Source organism: Antedon mediterranea, chromosome 5 (assembly GCF_964355755.1).
Source record: "Antedon mediterranea chromosome 5, ecAntMedi1.1, whole genome shotgun sequence".
Taxonomy (NCBI): domain Eukaryota; kingdom Metazoa; phylum Echinodermata; class Crinoidea; order Comatulida; family Antedonidae; genus Antedon; species Antedon mediterranea.
In genome coordinates, this window is record NC_092674.1 from 205167 (window position 1) to 223260 (window position 18094).

General features: G+C 32.1%; 2 protein-coding genes across 2 annotated transcripts in view; both read left to right on the top strand.

The window, feature by feature from the left end:
- Positions 1–10777, top strand: part of LOC140049265 (alpha-1,2-mannosyltransferase ALG9-like) — a 29444-nt gene extending 18667 nt beyond the window's left edge. Inside the window, exons 9-18 of the mRNA XM_072094108.1 lie at positions 5767–5854; positions 5999–6104; positions 6290–6378; positions 6886–7005; positions 7315–7386; positions 7802–7931; positions 8334–8481; positions 9163–9292; positions 9661–9791; positions 10316–10777. Coding sequence (XP_071950209.1) covers positions 5767–5854; positions 5999–6104; positions 6290–6378; positions 6886–7005; positions 7315–7386; positions 7802–7931; positions 8334–8481; positions 9163–9292; positions 9661–9791; positions 10316–10430 — 1129 coding nt within the window. The 3' untranslated portion in view covers positions 10431–10777. The remainder of the gene's footprint in view (positions 1–5766; positions 5855–5998; positions 6105–6289; positions 6379–6885; positions 7006–7314; positions 7387–7801; positions 7932–8333; positions 8482–9162; positions 9293–9660; positions 9792–10315) is intronic.
- Positions 10778–11287: 510 nt separating this feature from the next.
- LOC140049267 (cytoplasmic protein NCK2-like) lies at positions 11288–17263 on the top strand. The gene is made up of 3 exons (XM_072094110.1): positions 11288–11593; positions 13384–14366; positions 14701–17263. The coding sequence occupies exons 2-3, from the start codon at positions 13386–13388 to the stop codon at positions 14899–14901; spliced, it is 1182 nt and encodes a 393-aa protein (XP_071950211.1). The 5' UTR covers positions 11288–11593; positions 13384–13385; the 3' UTR covers positions 14902–17263.
- Positions 17264–18094: the final 831 nt, after the last annotated feature.

An 18094-nucleotide genomic window follows, 5' to 3' on the forward strand; every position in this document is an offset into this window, starting at 1 on the left:
ATAGATTATTACGGTGTGTTGTATTAGTTCATGATTGGTATAGATTATTACGGTGTGTTGTATTAGTTCATGATTGGTATAGAGTATTACGGTGTGTTGTATTAGTTCATGATTGGTATAGAGTATTACGGTGTGTTGTATTAGTTCATGATTGGTATAGAGTATTACGGTGTGTTGCATTAGTTCATGATTGGTATAGAGTATTACGGTGTGTTTTATTAGTTCCTGATTGGTATAGAGTATTACGGTGTGTTTTATTAGTTCCTGATTGGTATAGAGTATTACGGTGTGTTGTATTAGTTCATGATTGGTATAGAGTATTACGGTGTGTTGTATTAGTTCCTGATTGGTATAGAGTATTACGGTGTGTTGTATTAGTTCATGATTGGTATAGAGTATTACGGTGTGTTGCATTAGTTCATGATTGGTATAGAGTATTACTATTACGGTGTGTTGTATTAGTTCATGATTGGTATAGAGTATTACGGTGTGTTGTATTAGTTCATGATTGGTATAGAGTATTACGGTGTGTTGCATTAGTTCATGATTGGTATAGAGTATTACGGTGTGTTGTATTAGTTCATGATTGGTATAGAGTATTACGGTGTGTTGTATTAGTTCCTGATTGGTATAGAGTATTACGGTGTGTTGCATTAGTTCATGATTGGTATAGAGTATTACGGTGTGTTGTATTAGTTCCTGATTGGTATAGAGTATTACGGTGTGTTGTATTAGTTCCTGATTGGTATAGAGTATTACGGTGTGTTGTATTAGTTCCTGATTGGTATAGAGTATTACGGTGTGTTGTATTAGTTCCTGATTGGTATAGAGTATTACGGTGTGTTGTATTAGTTCATGATTGGTATAGAGTATTACGGTGTGTTGTATTAGTTCATGATTGGTATAGAGTATTACGGTGTGTTGTATTAGTTCATGATTGGTATAGAGTATTACGGTGTGACGTATTAGTTCATGATTGGTATAGAGTATTACGGTGTGTTGTATTAGTTCCTGAATGGTATAGAGTATTACGGTGTGTTGTATTAGTTCATGATTGGTATAGAGTATTACGGTGTGTTGTATTACTTCCTGATTGGTATAGAGTATTACGGTGTGTTGTATTACTTCCTGATTGGTATAGAGTATTACGGTGTGTTGTATTACTTCCTGATTGGTATAGAGTATTACGGTGTGTTTTATTAGTTCCTGATTGGTATAGAGTATTACGGTGTGTTTTATTAGTTCCTGATTGGTATAGAGTATTACGGTGTGTTGTATTAGTTCATGATTGGTAATAGATTATTACGGTGTGTTGTATTACTTCCTGATTGGTATAGAGTATTACGGTGTGTTTTATTAGTTCCTGATTGGTATAGATTATTACGGTGTGTTGTATTAGTTCATGATTGGTATAGATTATTACGGTGTGTTGTATTAGTTCATGATTGGTATAGAGTATTACGGTGTGTTTTATTAGTTCATGATTGGTATAGAGTATTACGGTGTGTTGTATTAGTTCATGATTGGTATAGAGTATTACGGTGTGTTGTATTACTTCATGATTGGTATAGAGTATTACGGTGTGTTGTATTAGTTCCTGATTGGTATAGAGTATTACGGTGTGTTGTATTAGTTCATGATTGGTATAGAGTATTACGGTGTGTTGTATTAGTTCATGATTGGTATAGAATATTACGGTGTGTTGCATTAGTTCATGATTGGTATAGAGTATTACGGTGTGTTTTATTAGTTCCTGATTGGTATAGAGTATTACGGTGTGTTTTATTAGTTCATGATTGGTATAGAGTATTACGGTGTGTTGTATTAGTTCATGATTGGTATAGAGTATTACGGTGTGTTGTATTAGTTCATGATTGGTATAGAGTATTACGGTGTGTTGTATTAGTTCCTGAATGGTATAGTAGAGTATTACGGTGTGTTGTATTAGTTCCTGATTGGTATAGAGTATTACGGTGTGTTGTATTAGTTCCTGATTGGTATATAGTATTACGGTGTGTTGTATTAGTTCCTGATTGGTATAGAGTATTACGGTGTGTTTTATTAGTTCATGATTGGTATAGAGTATTACGGTGTGTTGTATTAGTTCATGATTGGTATAGAGTATTACGGTGTGTTGTATTACTTCATGATTGGTATAGAGTATTACGGTGTGTTGCATTAGTTCATGATTGGTATAGAGTATTACGGTGTGTTGTATTAGTTCATGATTGGTATAGAGTATTACGGTGTGTTGTATTAGTTCATGATTGGTATAGAGTATTACGGTGTGTTGCATTAGTTCATGATTGGTATAGAGTATTACGGTGTGTTGTATTAGTTCATGATTGGTATAGAGTATTACGGTGTGTTGTATTAGTTCATGATTGGTATAGAGTATTACGGTGTGTTGTATTAGTTCATGATTGGTATAGAGTATTACGGTGTGTTGTATTAGTTCCTGATTGGTATAGAGTATTACGGTGTGTTGTATTAGTTCATGATTGGTATAGAGTATTACGGTGTGTTGTATTACTTCCTGATTGGTATAGAGTATTACGGTGTGTTGTATTAGTTCATGATTGGTATAGAGTATTACGGTGTGTTGTATTACTTCATGATTGGTATAGAGTATTACGGTGTGTTGTATTAGTTCCTGATTGGTATAGAGTATTACGGTGTGTTGTATTAGTTCATGATTGGTATAGAGTATTACGGTGTGTTGTATTACTTCCTGATTGGTATAGAGTATTACGGTGTGTTGTATTAGTTCATGATTGGTATAGAGTATTACGGTGTGTTGTATTACTTCATGATTGGTATAGAGTATTACTATTATTTAATCTCTTTGTTTATGACCTACCTCTAAATACCTCTTCTGTTATGAAGCAGTATGCAGACGATACAGTAATTTATAAACCTGTATTCAGTCGTCATGATGCACTTACCTTACAACAGGATCTTTGTAAAATTTCCAAATGGTGTGAGGATAATAAAATGAAATTAAATGCAAAGAAGTGTAAAGTCATGCACATAACTAGGAAACGTAATTATATCCCTCATTTTATTTATACAATCGAATCCAATCCCCTTGAAGCTGTTAATTCACATAAATATCTTGGTATTAACTTCTCACGTGATTTAACATGGTCTGCTCACGTTAATGATGTATCGATGAAATCTATGAGAATGCTTGGGTTTATCAAACGGTTTGTAGGTTTCAATGACACCGAAATTTTACTACGACTTTTCAATGCACTATGTCGACCTGTTATTGAATATGGTGCTCCTGTGTGGGATCCACATCAAAAACAACATAATATAGCTATTAACAAGTCATTAAGACGGGTTACTAAATTGTGTGTTGAAGGCGATTTCACTGACAGGCTTAAGATTCTAAATTTACCAGATATGGTTCAAAGAATGAAATTTCATAGTATAATTTTTGTAGTTAAGTGTTTGCATAATTTAATTGATTTTGATATATTTGAATACCTTAAAATTAATTCTCGGTATCCAGAGTCCCTCACCTTTAAACACATGTATGCTAGAACTAATGCATTTAAATACTCCCTGTTTATTAATTTCCCTCGAATATGGGAATGTATCCCGCATGAAGTTCGTAACAAAGTCCTGTTTAACTTTGGGGGGTTTAGAAGGGATTTGAAAAAATGTATTACTGATATCGAATTCATCTAGACTATCACTGTGTTTTTATGTCTTTTGCGTTGTTCGTACTATTAGTTGGGAAAGCCACTCGACAGTGCAGTTCTTTTGAACTGATCCACTTTTGGTTACCCGCAGGTGCTGATAGTACTTTTGTTCTGTTTTGTTGAATGATGCCGTACCTTGTTTATGATTTTTGTATGTTACCTGGAAATTGAATAAAATAAAAAAAATAAAATAAAAAATTACGGTGTGTTGTATTAGTTCCTGATTGGTATAGAGTATTATGGTGTGTTGTATTAGTTCATGATTGGTATAGAGTATTACGGTGTGTTGTATTAGTTCATGATTGGTATAGAGTATTACGGTGTGTTGCATTAGTTCATGATTGGTATAGAGTATTACGGTGTGTTTTATTAGTTCCTGATTGGTATAGAGTATTACGGTGTGTTTTATTAGTTCCTGATTGGTATAGAGTATTACGGTGTGTTTTATTAGTTCCTGATTGGTATAGAGTATTACGGTGTGTTGTATTAGTTCATGATTGGTATAGAGTATTACGGTGTGTTTTATTAGTTCATGATTGGTATAGAGTATTACGGTGTGTTGTATTAGTTCATGATTGGTATAGAGTATTACGGTGTGTTGTATTAGTTCATGATTGGTATAGAGTATTACGGTGTGTTGTATTAGTTCATGATTGGTATAGAGTATTACGGTGTGTTGTATTAGTTCCTGAATGGTATAGAGTATTACGGTGTGTTGTATTAGTTCCTGATTGGTATAGAGTATTACGGTGTGTTGTATTAGTTCCTGATTGGTATATAGTATTACGGTGTGTTGTATTAGTTCCTGATTGGTATAGAGTATTACGGTGTGTTGTATTAGTTCATGATTGGTATAGAGTATTACGGTGTGTTTTATTAGTTCATGATTGGTATAGAGTATTACGGTGTGTTTTATTAGTTCATGATTGGTATAGAGTATTACGGTGTGTTGTATTAGTTCCTGATTGGTATAGAGTATTACGGTGTGTTGTATTAGTTCATGATTGGTATAGAGTATTACGGTGTGTTTTATTAGTTCATGATTGGTATAGAGTATTACGGTGTGTTGTATTAGTTCCTGATTGGTATAGAGTATTACGGTGTGTTGTATTAGTTCCTGATTGGTATAGAGTATTACGGTGTGTTGTATTAGTTCATGATTGGTATAGAGTATTACGGTGTGTTGTATTAGTTCCTGATTGGTATAGAGTATTACGGTGTGTTGTATTAGTTCATGATTGGTATAGAGTATTACGGTGTGTTGTATTAGTTCATGATTGGTATAGATTATTACGGTGTGTTGTATTAGTTCATGATTGGTATAGAGTATTACGGTGTGTTGTATTAGTTCATGATTGGTATAGAGTATTACGGTGTGTTGCATTAGTTCATGATTGGTATAGAGTATTACGGTGTGTTGTATTAGTTCATGATTGGTATAGAGTATTACGGTGTGTTGTATTAGTTCCTGATTGGTATAGAATATTACGGTGTGTTGTATTAGTTCATGATTGGTATAGAGTATTACGGTGTGTTGTATTAGTTCCTGATTGGTATAGAGTATTACGGTGTGTTGTATTAGTTCATGATTGGTATAGAGTATTACGGTGTGTTGTATTAGTTCCTGATTGGTATAGAGTATTACGGTGTGACGTCACAACGATAGAGAGCGCTGCATGGTTGCTAAACTGTAAAGATCTGTATTTCTATCAAATTATGTATCTTAGCTTGATTTTTTTTAACTTAAACTGTAGTTGAAGAATAAATAGATTATTAAAAACAAATATTTAGTGATCTTTTGAAATTTTAGTTTGTTTTTATTGAAAATTATTATGTTTTAAAATGACTACTTCAATAAGCCTATTCCAAACCATTGGTGATCTTGGAGTCACTCAGGCAGGCTGAACGCATTTTTGGTTGCGCCAGCAACCACGCAGCGCCACCCACTGTCGTGACGTCAGCACCGTGATACTCAATATGAACAAGTTTTGTGTTACTTCTTATACCTATTGTAGCGGTTGATTCATTGCATCAACATTTCTGTTTTGCTTCTTAGTATACCTATAGCGGTCGATTTGTTGTTACGGAAAAAACAAGTATTTGATTTTATCAAGTGGTCTGTCATTGCTGTTTGTTTCATTCTAGTAAGTTACTTACCATATTTAATCTACATTATAATTTAAAATTTTCTGACTTTAGATAAAGCCTGCAAATCTTTTCTTTATTATTGTTAAAATTACTACAAAAAGATTTTGAAATCTTAAAGTCTGAAATAATTTGTTTTAAAGGTTCCTCAAGTGTTAATTGATTCATATTACTACGGTAAACTTGTTATTGCTCCCCTAAATATTGTTTTATACAATGTATTCAGTGAGCATGGACCAAATATATATGGTAAGCATTTTTAGATTTCAAATATCAATCAAACTAGTTTAAGTACCTAAGATTAATTAGTCAATAGAATCCAATCTTGTAATCAAAATCAAAACAAAAATCTTTCTAATCAGTCACTTGTTTATTATACTTGATTCCATTCATTGTAAGTTAATGTATCATTACTTTATTTTCATATTTGTTAGGTATTGAATCCTGGACGTTTTACTTTATTAATGGATTTCTTAACTTTAATATTGTATTACCATTGGCTCTGGTGGCTTTACCACTAACAGTAAGTTGAACTTTAATATTGTATTACCATTGGCTCTGGTGGCTTTACCACTAACAGTAAGTTGAACTTTAATATTGTGTTACCATTGGCTCTGGTGGCTTTACCACTAACAGTAAGTTGAACTTTAATATTGTATTACCATTGGCTCTGGTGGCTTTACCACTAACAGTAAGTTGAACTTTAATATTGTATTACCATTGGCTCTGGAGGCTTTACCACTAACAGTAAGTTGAACTTTAATATTGTATTACCATTGGCTCTGGTGGCTTTACCACTAACAGTAAGTTGAACTTTAATATTGTATTACCATTGGCTCTGGTGGCTTTACCACTAACAGTAAGTTGAACTTTCGATTGATGTTTAAAGCAATCTATAGCATGAAGAATAATTCCATGTGATCATATTCAATAGAGTTTCTATAACGTCTGCCAATGTGCTTAAAATTTACAAAAAACTTGGTTGAAATGAGAGATCTGACTTAACTACTGGTATAAAACTCTTTTGTAGATTTTAGTTCAAAGCTTTCTGAATTCTAAGATGGATATGACACGTCAGTTACTTCCACCTTGGTTAAGTCTGCTGTCTATGTACATTTGGATCCTTGTGTTTTTTACAAGACCACACAAGGTAACTTATTTCACATTAGTAACTGGGTTTTTAAAGTGAGCCCTCTATATTTGCATTCCTTGTGTTATGCCCACTATATAAAAGGAGCAATCTTATTTTTCTGTAAACTAACTTCTAATAATTAAAACTATTGTTAGTTTATTCATTAGTTAATTATTTAATTAAAGTATTTTAATTCTAATGATATTGTTAGAGAAGAACAACAGGAAAGAATCATTATTATCATAACAAGGTCATGCAGAGTAAACAATGACTTAATTGTTTAATACAGTTTAGTTTGCTTAGAATAGTTTTTGTTTTCTTTAACAGGAAGAACGATTTTTGTTTCCTGTTTACCCATTATTCTGTTTGAATGCTGGGTGTAGTGTTGCTGCTATCCAGGTAAGCAAACTAATTTACAGCAAGTTTGCACTTGCAATCACAAACTTTAGTTTTCTTAATAAAGAATAGAGTGGAGTTGTGGCTTGGTGGTTATGATGCTTGACTACCACTCCAAGGGTCCTGGGTTCAAGTCCCGTCACAAGGACAAAATTACAACTCCATTCCCAAAGACTTGTAATAAGACTTTGTTTATGTAGAGCATCTTGTGTACATGTTTGTCTTGTGAACTTCTGAGGGTCCCTAATGATCAGCAATTGCTGGATAGATCACCCTCATTAAATATGGTAAAAAAAAAAATAGCCAGATTTGTACGTATCTATTGTTCAATTTAATAACTATATATTAAGTAAATATAAATAGTAAATTATATTTATTTTATACTGTAAAAAATAATTTGTTATTTATTATTTTAAAGAAAATCTACCATTGGATATTCAGTCGGTATAAACCACAGCATTACACTATTTCATCAAATTGGATTGCCATTTCTATTGCTGTTATATTCAGTTTAACGTCTTTATCCAGATCAGCTGCTTTGTTCTATGGTATGTAGTTTAACGTCTTTATCCAGATCAGCTGCTTTGTTCTATGGTATGTAGTTTAACGTCTTTATCCAGATCAGCTGCTTTGTTCTATGGTATGTAGTTTAACGTCTTTATCCAGATCAGCTGCTTTGTTCTATGGTATGTAGTTTAACGTCTTTATCCAGATCAGCTGCTTTGTTCTATGGTATGTAGTTTAACGTCTTTATCCAGATCAGCTGCTTTGTTCTATGGTATGTACGGAAATCAATGTTATTATTGAGAGTGTCTGCTATACTGGTGGTAGGCGCTGAGATGTGCACTGAACCATGACATTTTAATACTTCCTTTATTTCTTAAAACTATGTAATACCTGATTATTGCAAGTATTCCCAATAATATTGAATTTAATATGTATCATTTTAGGTTACCATGCTCCACTTGATATATACCCATCATTACACAGGACAGCAGACAATCCAAAGGTCCATACCTTACATGCAAATAAGCAAGTTAATGTATGCATCGGCAAAGAATGGTATCGTTTCCCAAGTAATTTCTTTATGCCAGAAAAGTAAGTTTATTACTTATTCTAATAAACCACTAGATAAACTGAAATTAAGCGAATAAAGAGGAAGTAATTGATAGATATGAATCAATAATACATTATTTTATATAGTGTATTATTAAATCATTGAATTAGTTAGTAATTGATAGATATGAATCAATAATACATTATTTTATATAGTGTATTATTAAATCATTGAATTAGTTAGTAATTGATAGATATCAATCAATAATACATTATTTTATATAGTGTATTATTAAATCATTGAATTAGTTAGTAATTGATAGATATGAATCAATAATACATTATTTTATATAGTGTATTATTAAATCATTGAATTAGTTAGTAATTGATAGATATGAATCAATAATACATTATTTTATGTAGTGTCTTATTAAATCATTGAATTAGTTAGTAATTAGATATGAATCAATAATACATTATTTTATATAGTGTATTATTAAATCATTGAATTAGTTAGTAATTGATGAATCAATAATACATTATTTTATGTAGTGTCTTATTAAATCATTGAATTAGTTAGTAATTGATAGATATGAATCAATAATACATTATTTTATATAGTGTATTATTAAATCATTGAATTAGTTAGTAATTGATAGATATGAATCAATAATACATTATTTTATATAGTGTATTATTAAATCATTGAATGTTTTTCACTAGTTGGGAATTGCAGTTTATTGAGTCAGATTTTAAAGGACAACTTCCAAAACCATACTCAAGGCAAGAAGATGCAACACAGATTATTCCAACTCATATGAATGACATGAACTTAGAGGAACCAACTAGATATGTAAGTGTTTAGTAGTTTAAACATAAATGACATGAACTTAGAGGAACCAACTAGATATGCAAGTGTTTAGTAGTTTAAACATAAATGACATGAACTTAGAGGAACCAACTAGATATGCAAGTGTTTAGTAGTTTAAACATAAATGACATGAACTTAGAGGAACCAACTAGATATGCAAGTGTTTAGTAGTTTAAACATGAACTTAGAGGAACCAACTAGATATGTAAGTGTTTAGTAGTTAAACATGAACTTAGAGGAACCAACTAGATATGTAAGTGTTTAGTAGTTTAAACATGAACTTAGAGTTTAAACTTATTCTTGTTTATAGAGGTTTACAGACAGTGTTATATTATTTTTCTTTTCTATAGATTGAATTGTCAAAATGTCATTATTTAATTGACCTAGATGTACCAATTTCAACACCTCATGAACCTAAATTCTCAAAATTTCCTGATCAGTGGGAAGTAATTGAAAGGCAGCCATTCCTTGACAAAGAACGGTATATTTCATTATTACATTTATTTGTTTACAGAGCATTACAAAATCACAGAAATATCAGATCGGGCAACCCAAAAAATTAACTAAACAAAACATAAAAATAAAACTGTAAAACATGTTTTAATAAGCTAAGGTAATAAAGGTATTACCGTCCCTAAGCTTAACTAAAAACTAAGGAAATTCGGAGCCAGCACCGGGAGACATTTGATGTATTTTTCTTTGTGGTTTTATTGTCTTAATTATGCCAAGCAAAATGAATTTCCATTTTAAGTGAACCAGTAACATTTCTTGAATTAATTCAATCCTTATTCGAATAGTGATACCAAGTTCTTTAATGTGCACTGGAAGTCATAGAATGTTATAGTACTTGCAATATAGTAGTACACCTACTTTAATTTTTTAATATACAGTACTGTCATTGACATTCTATACTGAGTCACTGATATAATAATTGTAACTAAGTATACACCATTGTCATTGACAATGATTGCTTTTACTAATTTAATCTTTTCAAACTTGTTTCAGGTCTGATAAAGTTTTCCGTGCTTTCTTTATACCATACGTTTCACACAACTACGTTTCATATGTAAATTACACAATTTACAAAACAACAAGGAGGAATAAACGAAAGACATTCTGAAGAAGAAAATGTGTTACAGCATTAAAACTTATTTGAAGATTGGAGTATTTTTGTAATCATTTACAGTAATAATGTAAACAACACCAAATGTAAAAATATGAATGAAATATGAATATTAAAAACAATAGTGATCACCAATTGTGCAGTCTTAAATGTGTAATATACACTGAGTAATAATGTTATAGTTAGTTGTTTAGAATGACAACTAGAAACACAATACCTAATCTGATAGATGTGAAGATAACATAATGTAGACAAAAAAAGATTACTTTCCATATTTGTATAACAACTAATTGAAAAGAAACATTCTATTGCAATTAGACCGTGACCAACACAACAATAATGCCATTTGTTTTCTATTGCAATTAGACCGTGACCAACACAACAATAATGCCATTTGTTTTCTATTGCTCATAAAAGTACTGTAATGTATATTTTTATCACCAAATGGTGGCAGAACTGTGCATTGCTGTCATCAACCATCATTTATTGATTTGAATTTATTTGTACAGTATTATACAAAAAAAATGAAATTACACTTACAGAGAATCACAAGATTTTCCAGGATAACCACAAATCTGGGCCAAAATCAAACTAAATTGCCTTGGTTAAATATACTGTACAGTACATTTCCTCTAGTATAGCTTGTATTCAAATCTACTCTCTTCAAATCTGTAAAATGATGTATTGATATTTTTGAATTAAAAAAATGATTTAGCCAATTATGATCTCGTGTGATATTATCTCATGAGATCGATTTATAATATTTTATTGATTTAGAAAACCAGACTATTGTCTGTGTTGTTTGGTCGGGCGGATTAATATTGTTGGCTGGAAGGAAGTTCTTCGGTCGTCCCGACAGCCATCTTGGAAATGGAGAGAAGCATGAAAATATTGTGGATAGATGTACACAGATTTGTGGTTAATTGCCTGCTTTTCAAAATTAAATGCGGATGCTTTTCAGTACTGATAAAACGATAGTAATATTGGGCATATCTGTGTTGAAATTTTATTTCGATGGCATAGATAATTTATAATAATTCATTCATTTCGCACCCAAAATTTCCGTGATTTTGAGCAAAAAATACGACGACGACGATATTATTGATATTTTGTCTGGTTGTTTTATTTAGTTTCCTCCAAAACATCCTGATTTGGTTGTAGTAAGTTTAACATTTTAATTACGTTTTATATAAAAATAATAGTTAATTTGAAGATGTTGAGGTAGCCTAGAGGCTAGGCCTAAGCCCCTAGCTAGGCCTAGGCTGGTCATTATTATAATTTATATACGCGGTAGGCTAGGCGGAGGCATCGCGCCTAGCTTTAGGCCCTGCTAGAGTACTACCTAACTAGCTGGGCCTAGGCTATATTATACTGTAGAGATCAGATTGAACCGTCATAAGGAGGCCTACTTAATAACATAGGCTAGGTCAAATTAGAGGCTCAGAGTAGACCTATAGAGAGGTCGGTAATGTCCATCCATAATCCATTTATTTCTTTTTCTCTTTCAAAGGTAAACAAATAAACAATTTTAAAATAATAAAACGGGCAAAACAAAGAAAAAGTAACAAAATTTGAAGTAGTTTCGTAATCTCATGATGAACCTCCTATCTGTAGAGGATGGGGCCAAGATGCATTTGAAGGCTGTTGCCTTACTACATTAGGCCGACGACGCTATTGTCATTGACTGTTTTTTTAGGTTATTTCTGTTGACTTGTTCTGTATTTACATAAATTACATTGCATCTGTTTAGTTGCTAGAATGTGATATTAAGAATGTCGCGTCTTTAAAATGCGTCAAATTTATTCATACAGTTCATGAAATTGATATTAACAATTTTGATTTGGCTAAACAACTTATATTTCCTTTAGATAAATAGCCATTAAAATTTAGAATGAAAATATTCTCTGTGATGCAGTGGCAAGCTCGACCCCAATCTCCAAAATAGGATGTTTCCGAAACGATGGGTAGAATAGAAGCATTCAATAATTGGCCTAAAAAAGGGTTTTGTAAAAAAATTAAAACCTGCCCTTGCTTGATTGATAGCTATCTATATAATTATAAGGTTGACTCAAGTACACCCTTGAAAGATGAAGTGCAGATTGAAACTAATGTAAAATCTGTCCTACTGTACATTTACTAAAAAAAGCAAAATTAAACATCACCAATTAGTACCCCAAAATGAGTCGCTTTGTCACTGTTGAAATGACAATGTCACAATTTTCCTTTAAAAGACCTTGACCTTTCATCTGTGGACAGTATTTTAGCCACTTCCTTCTATGTACTGTTGTCTGTAGATGTGTTTATGGATTTATACTGCTGATTCATCTTATGACAAACTATAGCTTCTATGAAGGTCTTGTGTCTAATACTCATGTTGGGTCATTAGGCCTAAAATAGTGTACTTTTTAGTATAGACTGGAACATGCATTTTGTGTACATATTTTGTTAATAGCAAGGTTTATTGTTGAAATGTTTAGTACTGCATGTCAAGACAGTTGGTGGTCGGCTGACCATCACCGACCACTTTGCCCAGAACCCTAAAATACAACTAACTAAAATCTTAAAATGATGATAGGAAATGTAATACTGTAACTAGTATTAGTAAGGGGACTCATTTCTTATAACAAATGTATTTTGTTTACATATTTCTAATTCTCTGTCTACACTAGTATCACACTACTGTAGTTTTACAAAAAAGGTGTGATGTGCCCAAATATGGTAGTGATATGCCAAAATATGGTGGTGATATGACATCATGTCCATATATGGGCACATCACATTTTTTTTAAATCAAATAAAGTTTGATAGTGTAAACAGAGCTTTATTGTGGTGCTTGATCATTTAAAAGTAACTGGTAATTCAGACCCATTTGAGATTATTCGTACATAGTATAATGTAGAAAGCATGACTATCATTGAAATGTACTTTATATATTCATTTTGTTTTCTAGACATGGCAGATGAGGAACCAGTGTATGTAATTGCTAAATGGGACTATGATGCTAAACAAGAAGAGGAGTTGAACCTGAGAAAAAATGAAAAACTTGTTTTGCTTAATGACACAAAATCTTGGTGGCAAGTGCAAAAATTGAATAGTGGTGAATGTGGTTATGTACCGTCAAACTTTGTTAAAAGGGAAAAAACTGGAATCTTTGGCAGAATTAAAGCTATAACAAAGCGCAAGCCTTCTACGACAGATTCACCAAGATTTTCGCACACAAGCCCATCTGTCAATCGACCATCAGCTGACCCACCACATGAAAGAACCAATTCAATAGATTCCAATCCAGGATTAGCAACTAATGCATTTGTTAAGTTTCCATATGATGCACGGCAGCATGATGAATTAACACTGCGGAAAGGAGAAGCTGTAATTGTTCTTGAAAAATCAGGAGATGGATGGTGGCGTGGAGAATGCAATGGACAAAATGGTTGGTTTCCATCAAATTATGTTGAAGAAGTTGGATTAAATTCTGGTAGTGATGAATCAAGTAGAAATGATAATGCTAACAAAGACTTTCTTATTGGTGTTAGAACATTATATCCATTTAAAGGAAGAAATGAGGAAGAACTTAATTTTGATGTAGATGAGCAATTGGACATTGTTGAAAAACCAGAAAATGATCCTGACTGGTGGAGAGCACGAAATAATCGCGGGGAAGTTGGTCTCGTTCCAAGAACATATGTGAAAGAGTTGGACAATGCTACTCCTGTTTATTCAATGGTATATTTGGGAAAGGATGTTACTCCAAGAAGTACTTCAAATGTAGCAAATGGGAATAGCCAACCATCCAATGGGATGGTTCGCAAAAATTCTGATCTTGATTCAAAGATTTGGTATCATGGACATATACGACGTGAAGATGCGGAGGGACTACTTTCTAGTCCAAATATTGAAAAAGGGGATTTTATTATAAGAGCTAGTGAAACATCGGTAAGTAAAATGAGCTTGCCATCTAAAAGCTTATTTCTACTTAATATCAATTCAATGACTTTTCCACTTCCATTCTAAGTATGCTTGTGCAAAGTATACTCCTGTAGAACTCCTAATTACAGTGGCCTATCCAAGTATGCCTGAGAAAAGTATATGAAAGTTTCCCAGTGGCTTTCGGCATTGCTAGTCTTTATGAAACCAATTACAAAACTGAACGATTAACATAAATAAAACAATAATAACATGATTGTGTTGTGTTTTTACAGCAGTACTACTGTAGTAGTAGGAACAATGAATTAAAGTTGTAAAAGTGAAAATACTTATTTTTTTGTAGCCTACAGACTTCTCAATTTCAGTGAGGGCACCACATCAAGTAAAGCACTTCAAAGTTAAGACAACTGGTGGCATGTATTGTATTGGTACTCGAAAGTTTGAGACGTTGGATCAACTCGTAGAGCATTACAAAAGGTCACCAATATTCAATAAGGATGAGATTAGGTTGTTCTTAAACCATGCATGTCCTAATGAAGCATAGTGGACCTGTTTCTGCTGTCAACAAACAATCTACCGAATCCTATTAGCAGCAAGCATGTCATTCTCAAAATAACGGTACACCTTACCTGCGTGTTGGAACACCCATTTAACCAGTTATTGCTGTGCAATTTTTAGGTGCTAGCAATATAACGGTCAGTTATTTAGGGGTAAAGGGTCACCCTTTTTTTCCCCAGGAACATGTCAGTTTATACAATTCATCTTCAAAAACTCACTGATTGAAGTTACAGCAGAAACATGCCCATGAGTTTAAGTTCACCCATGTAAAAAATGTGGTTTGAAACAAAGTAAAAGAGAATGTGAGCACCGCTTCATACTATCTGTGCCCCATAAGGAACACAATTAGTAATATTACTACAGTATACAACCATACCCTGCGTTGTAACTTATAAGATATAATATATTATTCTAATCGTTTTTATTCATTCATTGTGTTGATTTTAGATTAAATTATATCTATATTTATCGCATATAATTCTACTAGTTTTTTCAGTATAGCATTGTAGACCAATGATACCATATGAGAACATAATGATTTGATGTAATTATATCAAATAATCAATAAACTTCACAGTCAATTTTACATAGTGCTTTCTGAAACATGAAACAGGGTACATACCACATTTGAAATTGATAACAAAATTAAGATGATTGGAATTTATTCATTATAAGATTGTGTGTACTGTTAACTAAAAACCATTCTGTGCATTAGTAATTTCTTTCATGAAATCTTTAAATCATCATTATTCCTGAACATTTCAATTCATTAGTGTGCTAGAAGAAATTGATAATGGATTTATGTAGCATTGTAGTTAAGCTGGCGAATTATTACAGGAAGTATGCTATCAAACAGAAAGCTTTATGGCTGAACGTGTACAGGATGAATTGTGTAATAATCTGTACTACATTGATTAACATAAAAACCACCTACTTTACCACCCCATGTACATTGAAGTATGCTATCAAACAGAAAGCTTTATGGCTGGATGTGTACAGGATGAATTATGTAATAATCTGTACTACATTGATTAACATAAAAACCACCTACTTTACCACCCCCTATTCCCACCTAACAGTATATGCCCAGTGTATATCCACTAAATTGAATTACTGTATCAAATTATGCTAAATAATCTTTCCGTGTAATTTGCTATTTGCAATAGACTATATATTGTACAAATGAAAAAATAATATTCAGGTATATTATTCAAACAGATATTGTATTGCCTTTAATAAGTACAGTACATTGTTAACAGTGAACAAGTATCCAGTAGTGAAGTTATGCTGTTATACAATGAAGTGCTATTTAACAGAGGCTTTATATAAATTTGTGTATATAAACATTACTGTAAGTATTTGTTAGTTGATACAATAACATTGTTATACTAGCTAGACCAATATCATTGTCTTTGAATCATGTACCTGCAGTGCACTACATTAGTAGTACATTTGTGACTGACTTTCTTAATACAAACTGTACATCTATATTAATTAATATTAAAATATATGTATTTAAGCAGTCGTCTGTAGTTTATTAACATTGGTGTATAATTGATATTAAAAACTACATATCCATTCTGAACAGTTACCTACTGTGTGTAAAGAATATTGTGTATCTACAGTATCTCCTGCTGTATACAATACACCTCTATTTATGTTGCTATTATCATGTATGTATTTACATGATTGTAGTGTAATTACATTTAATTACTCGAGGAACATTTTTTTATTTTAAGAATGTTTAAAACACTTGAAATAATGTAAATATTTGTAAAGAAACTGAAATTTGTGATGAAAGTGTTTCCTTCTCTGTGACAAAATGCTGTATTTTGGGCCTTTTTTTTTTACAAATTCTGATAATCTTGTTAAGCAATTTTATATAACTGGTGCTTAAATACATGTTGAGTAAAAGAATGCATACATATACAAATATTGTAGTTATAGGAATATTTTATTTATTGGAGTTTTTTTGCGAATATGAGCTTAAAATTAGATATAACCATAAATATTAAGATTTAAATTATAAAGTATTCATAAACAGCCTGATTGTGTAAGACCAGGGAAATTGATTACAACTTTACAAATGTTAGTAGGAGGCTAATTTTCAATATATTTTATTTATTTTTTACTGTAAAAAACATTCAGACCACTTCTAAAACACTCGTTACCTTTGAAAGTGATAGTGGTGACTTTATTGAATATCGAAATCTCTGGATCAAGCATGATGGTGTATTTCTTTATATTTATTTGTTTAAATTTATTTATTACCGTATTTATTCGAATAGATGCCTCCCCCATAGAATATCATTTTGAATAAAGCCCCTGAGCCTTTATTTATTTTCTCAAACAAACGCCCTGCCACATGCATTATCTTAACAATATTGTATTACAACATATTTCTATTTGTAGAATTTTTTTGGATTTTACTGTATCTTATCACTTCTCGGGGCGTTAAGTCGGATAAACACGGTATTGCAGGGAATAATTTCGCCAGTGTAGCATAGCAAAAAGCTATACAAAACAACCTTCTTGCTACACAATTCTACAATTGTGTAGCAAAATATACTATAGAAAACTATGTTTCTCGACTCAAACATCAGTTTTATTAGCAATATTGCTAAACGAAATTTTAAGATGAAATTTTTCCCTGTATTGTAATATAACATTACTGTAAAAAAAAAAGTACCGAATTGCTCGTACCGTACATTTGACCACGCGCTACCAAGGGTGCCGATATGTAGTTTTACTGAAGAGACAACGTTAAGTAATTTCTTGATGTCCCAGTGGAAATGTGAGTCACTGTCCAAATAATTTACACAATAATGCCTTTTACGGATATTACAATCATAGTAGTGCCAGGTCGATCTCGTGCCTGTAGTTAAATTATTATTACTTTAGTAAAGTGATGAAGTGATATACAAAAAGATTAATATAATTTAGTAATGCTTGTAATATACGAAGTGTAGCACATTTGCCAAAACGACAATAGCAGCGCGGCATGTTGGCGATTAGCAAGGTACCTACTTAAAAGGGATTTGTTTTGTAAACTTAGTTCAATTATGCAAAGATCGAAGTAAATAACGAACACAGACTATCGTGTTTGGTTAATAAATTCGAGGACTTTGAACAAGTGAATTCAGATAACGGTCATCATCAAATTAGCCTTTCAAAAATGA

What these genes read in the sequence shown, in the direction of transcription:
- LOC140049267 (XM_072094110.1), top strand. Translation starts at nt 13,386, where the DNA reads ATGGCAGATGAGGAACCAGTGTATGTAATTGCTAAATGGGACTATGAT. An exon ending in TAAGAGCTAGTGAAACATCG is followed by an intron (nt 14,367 to 14,700) that starts GTAAGTAAAATG and finishes ATTTTTTTGTAG; the next exon opens with CCTACAGACTTCTCAATTTC.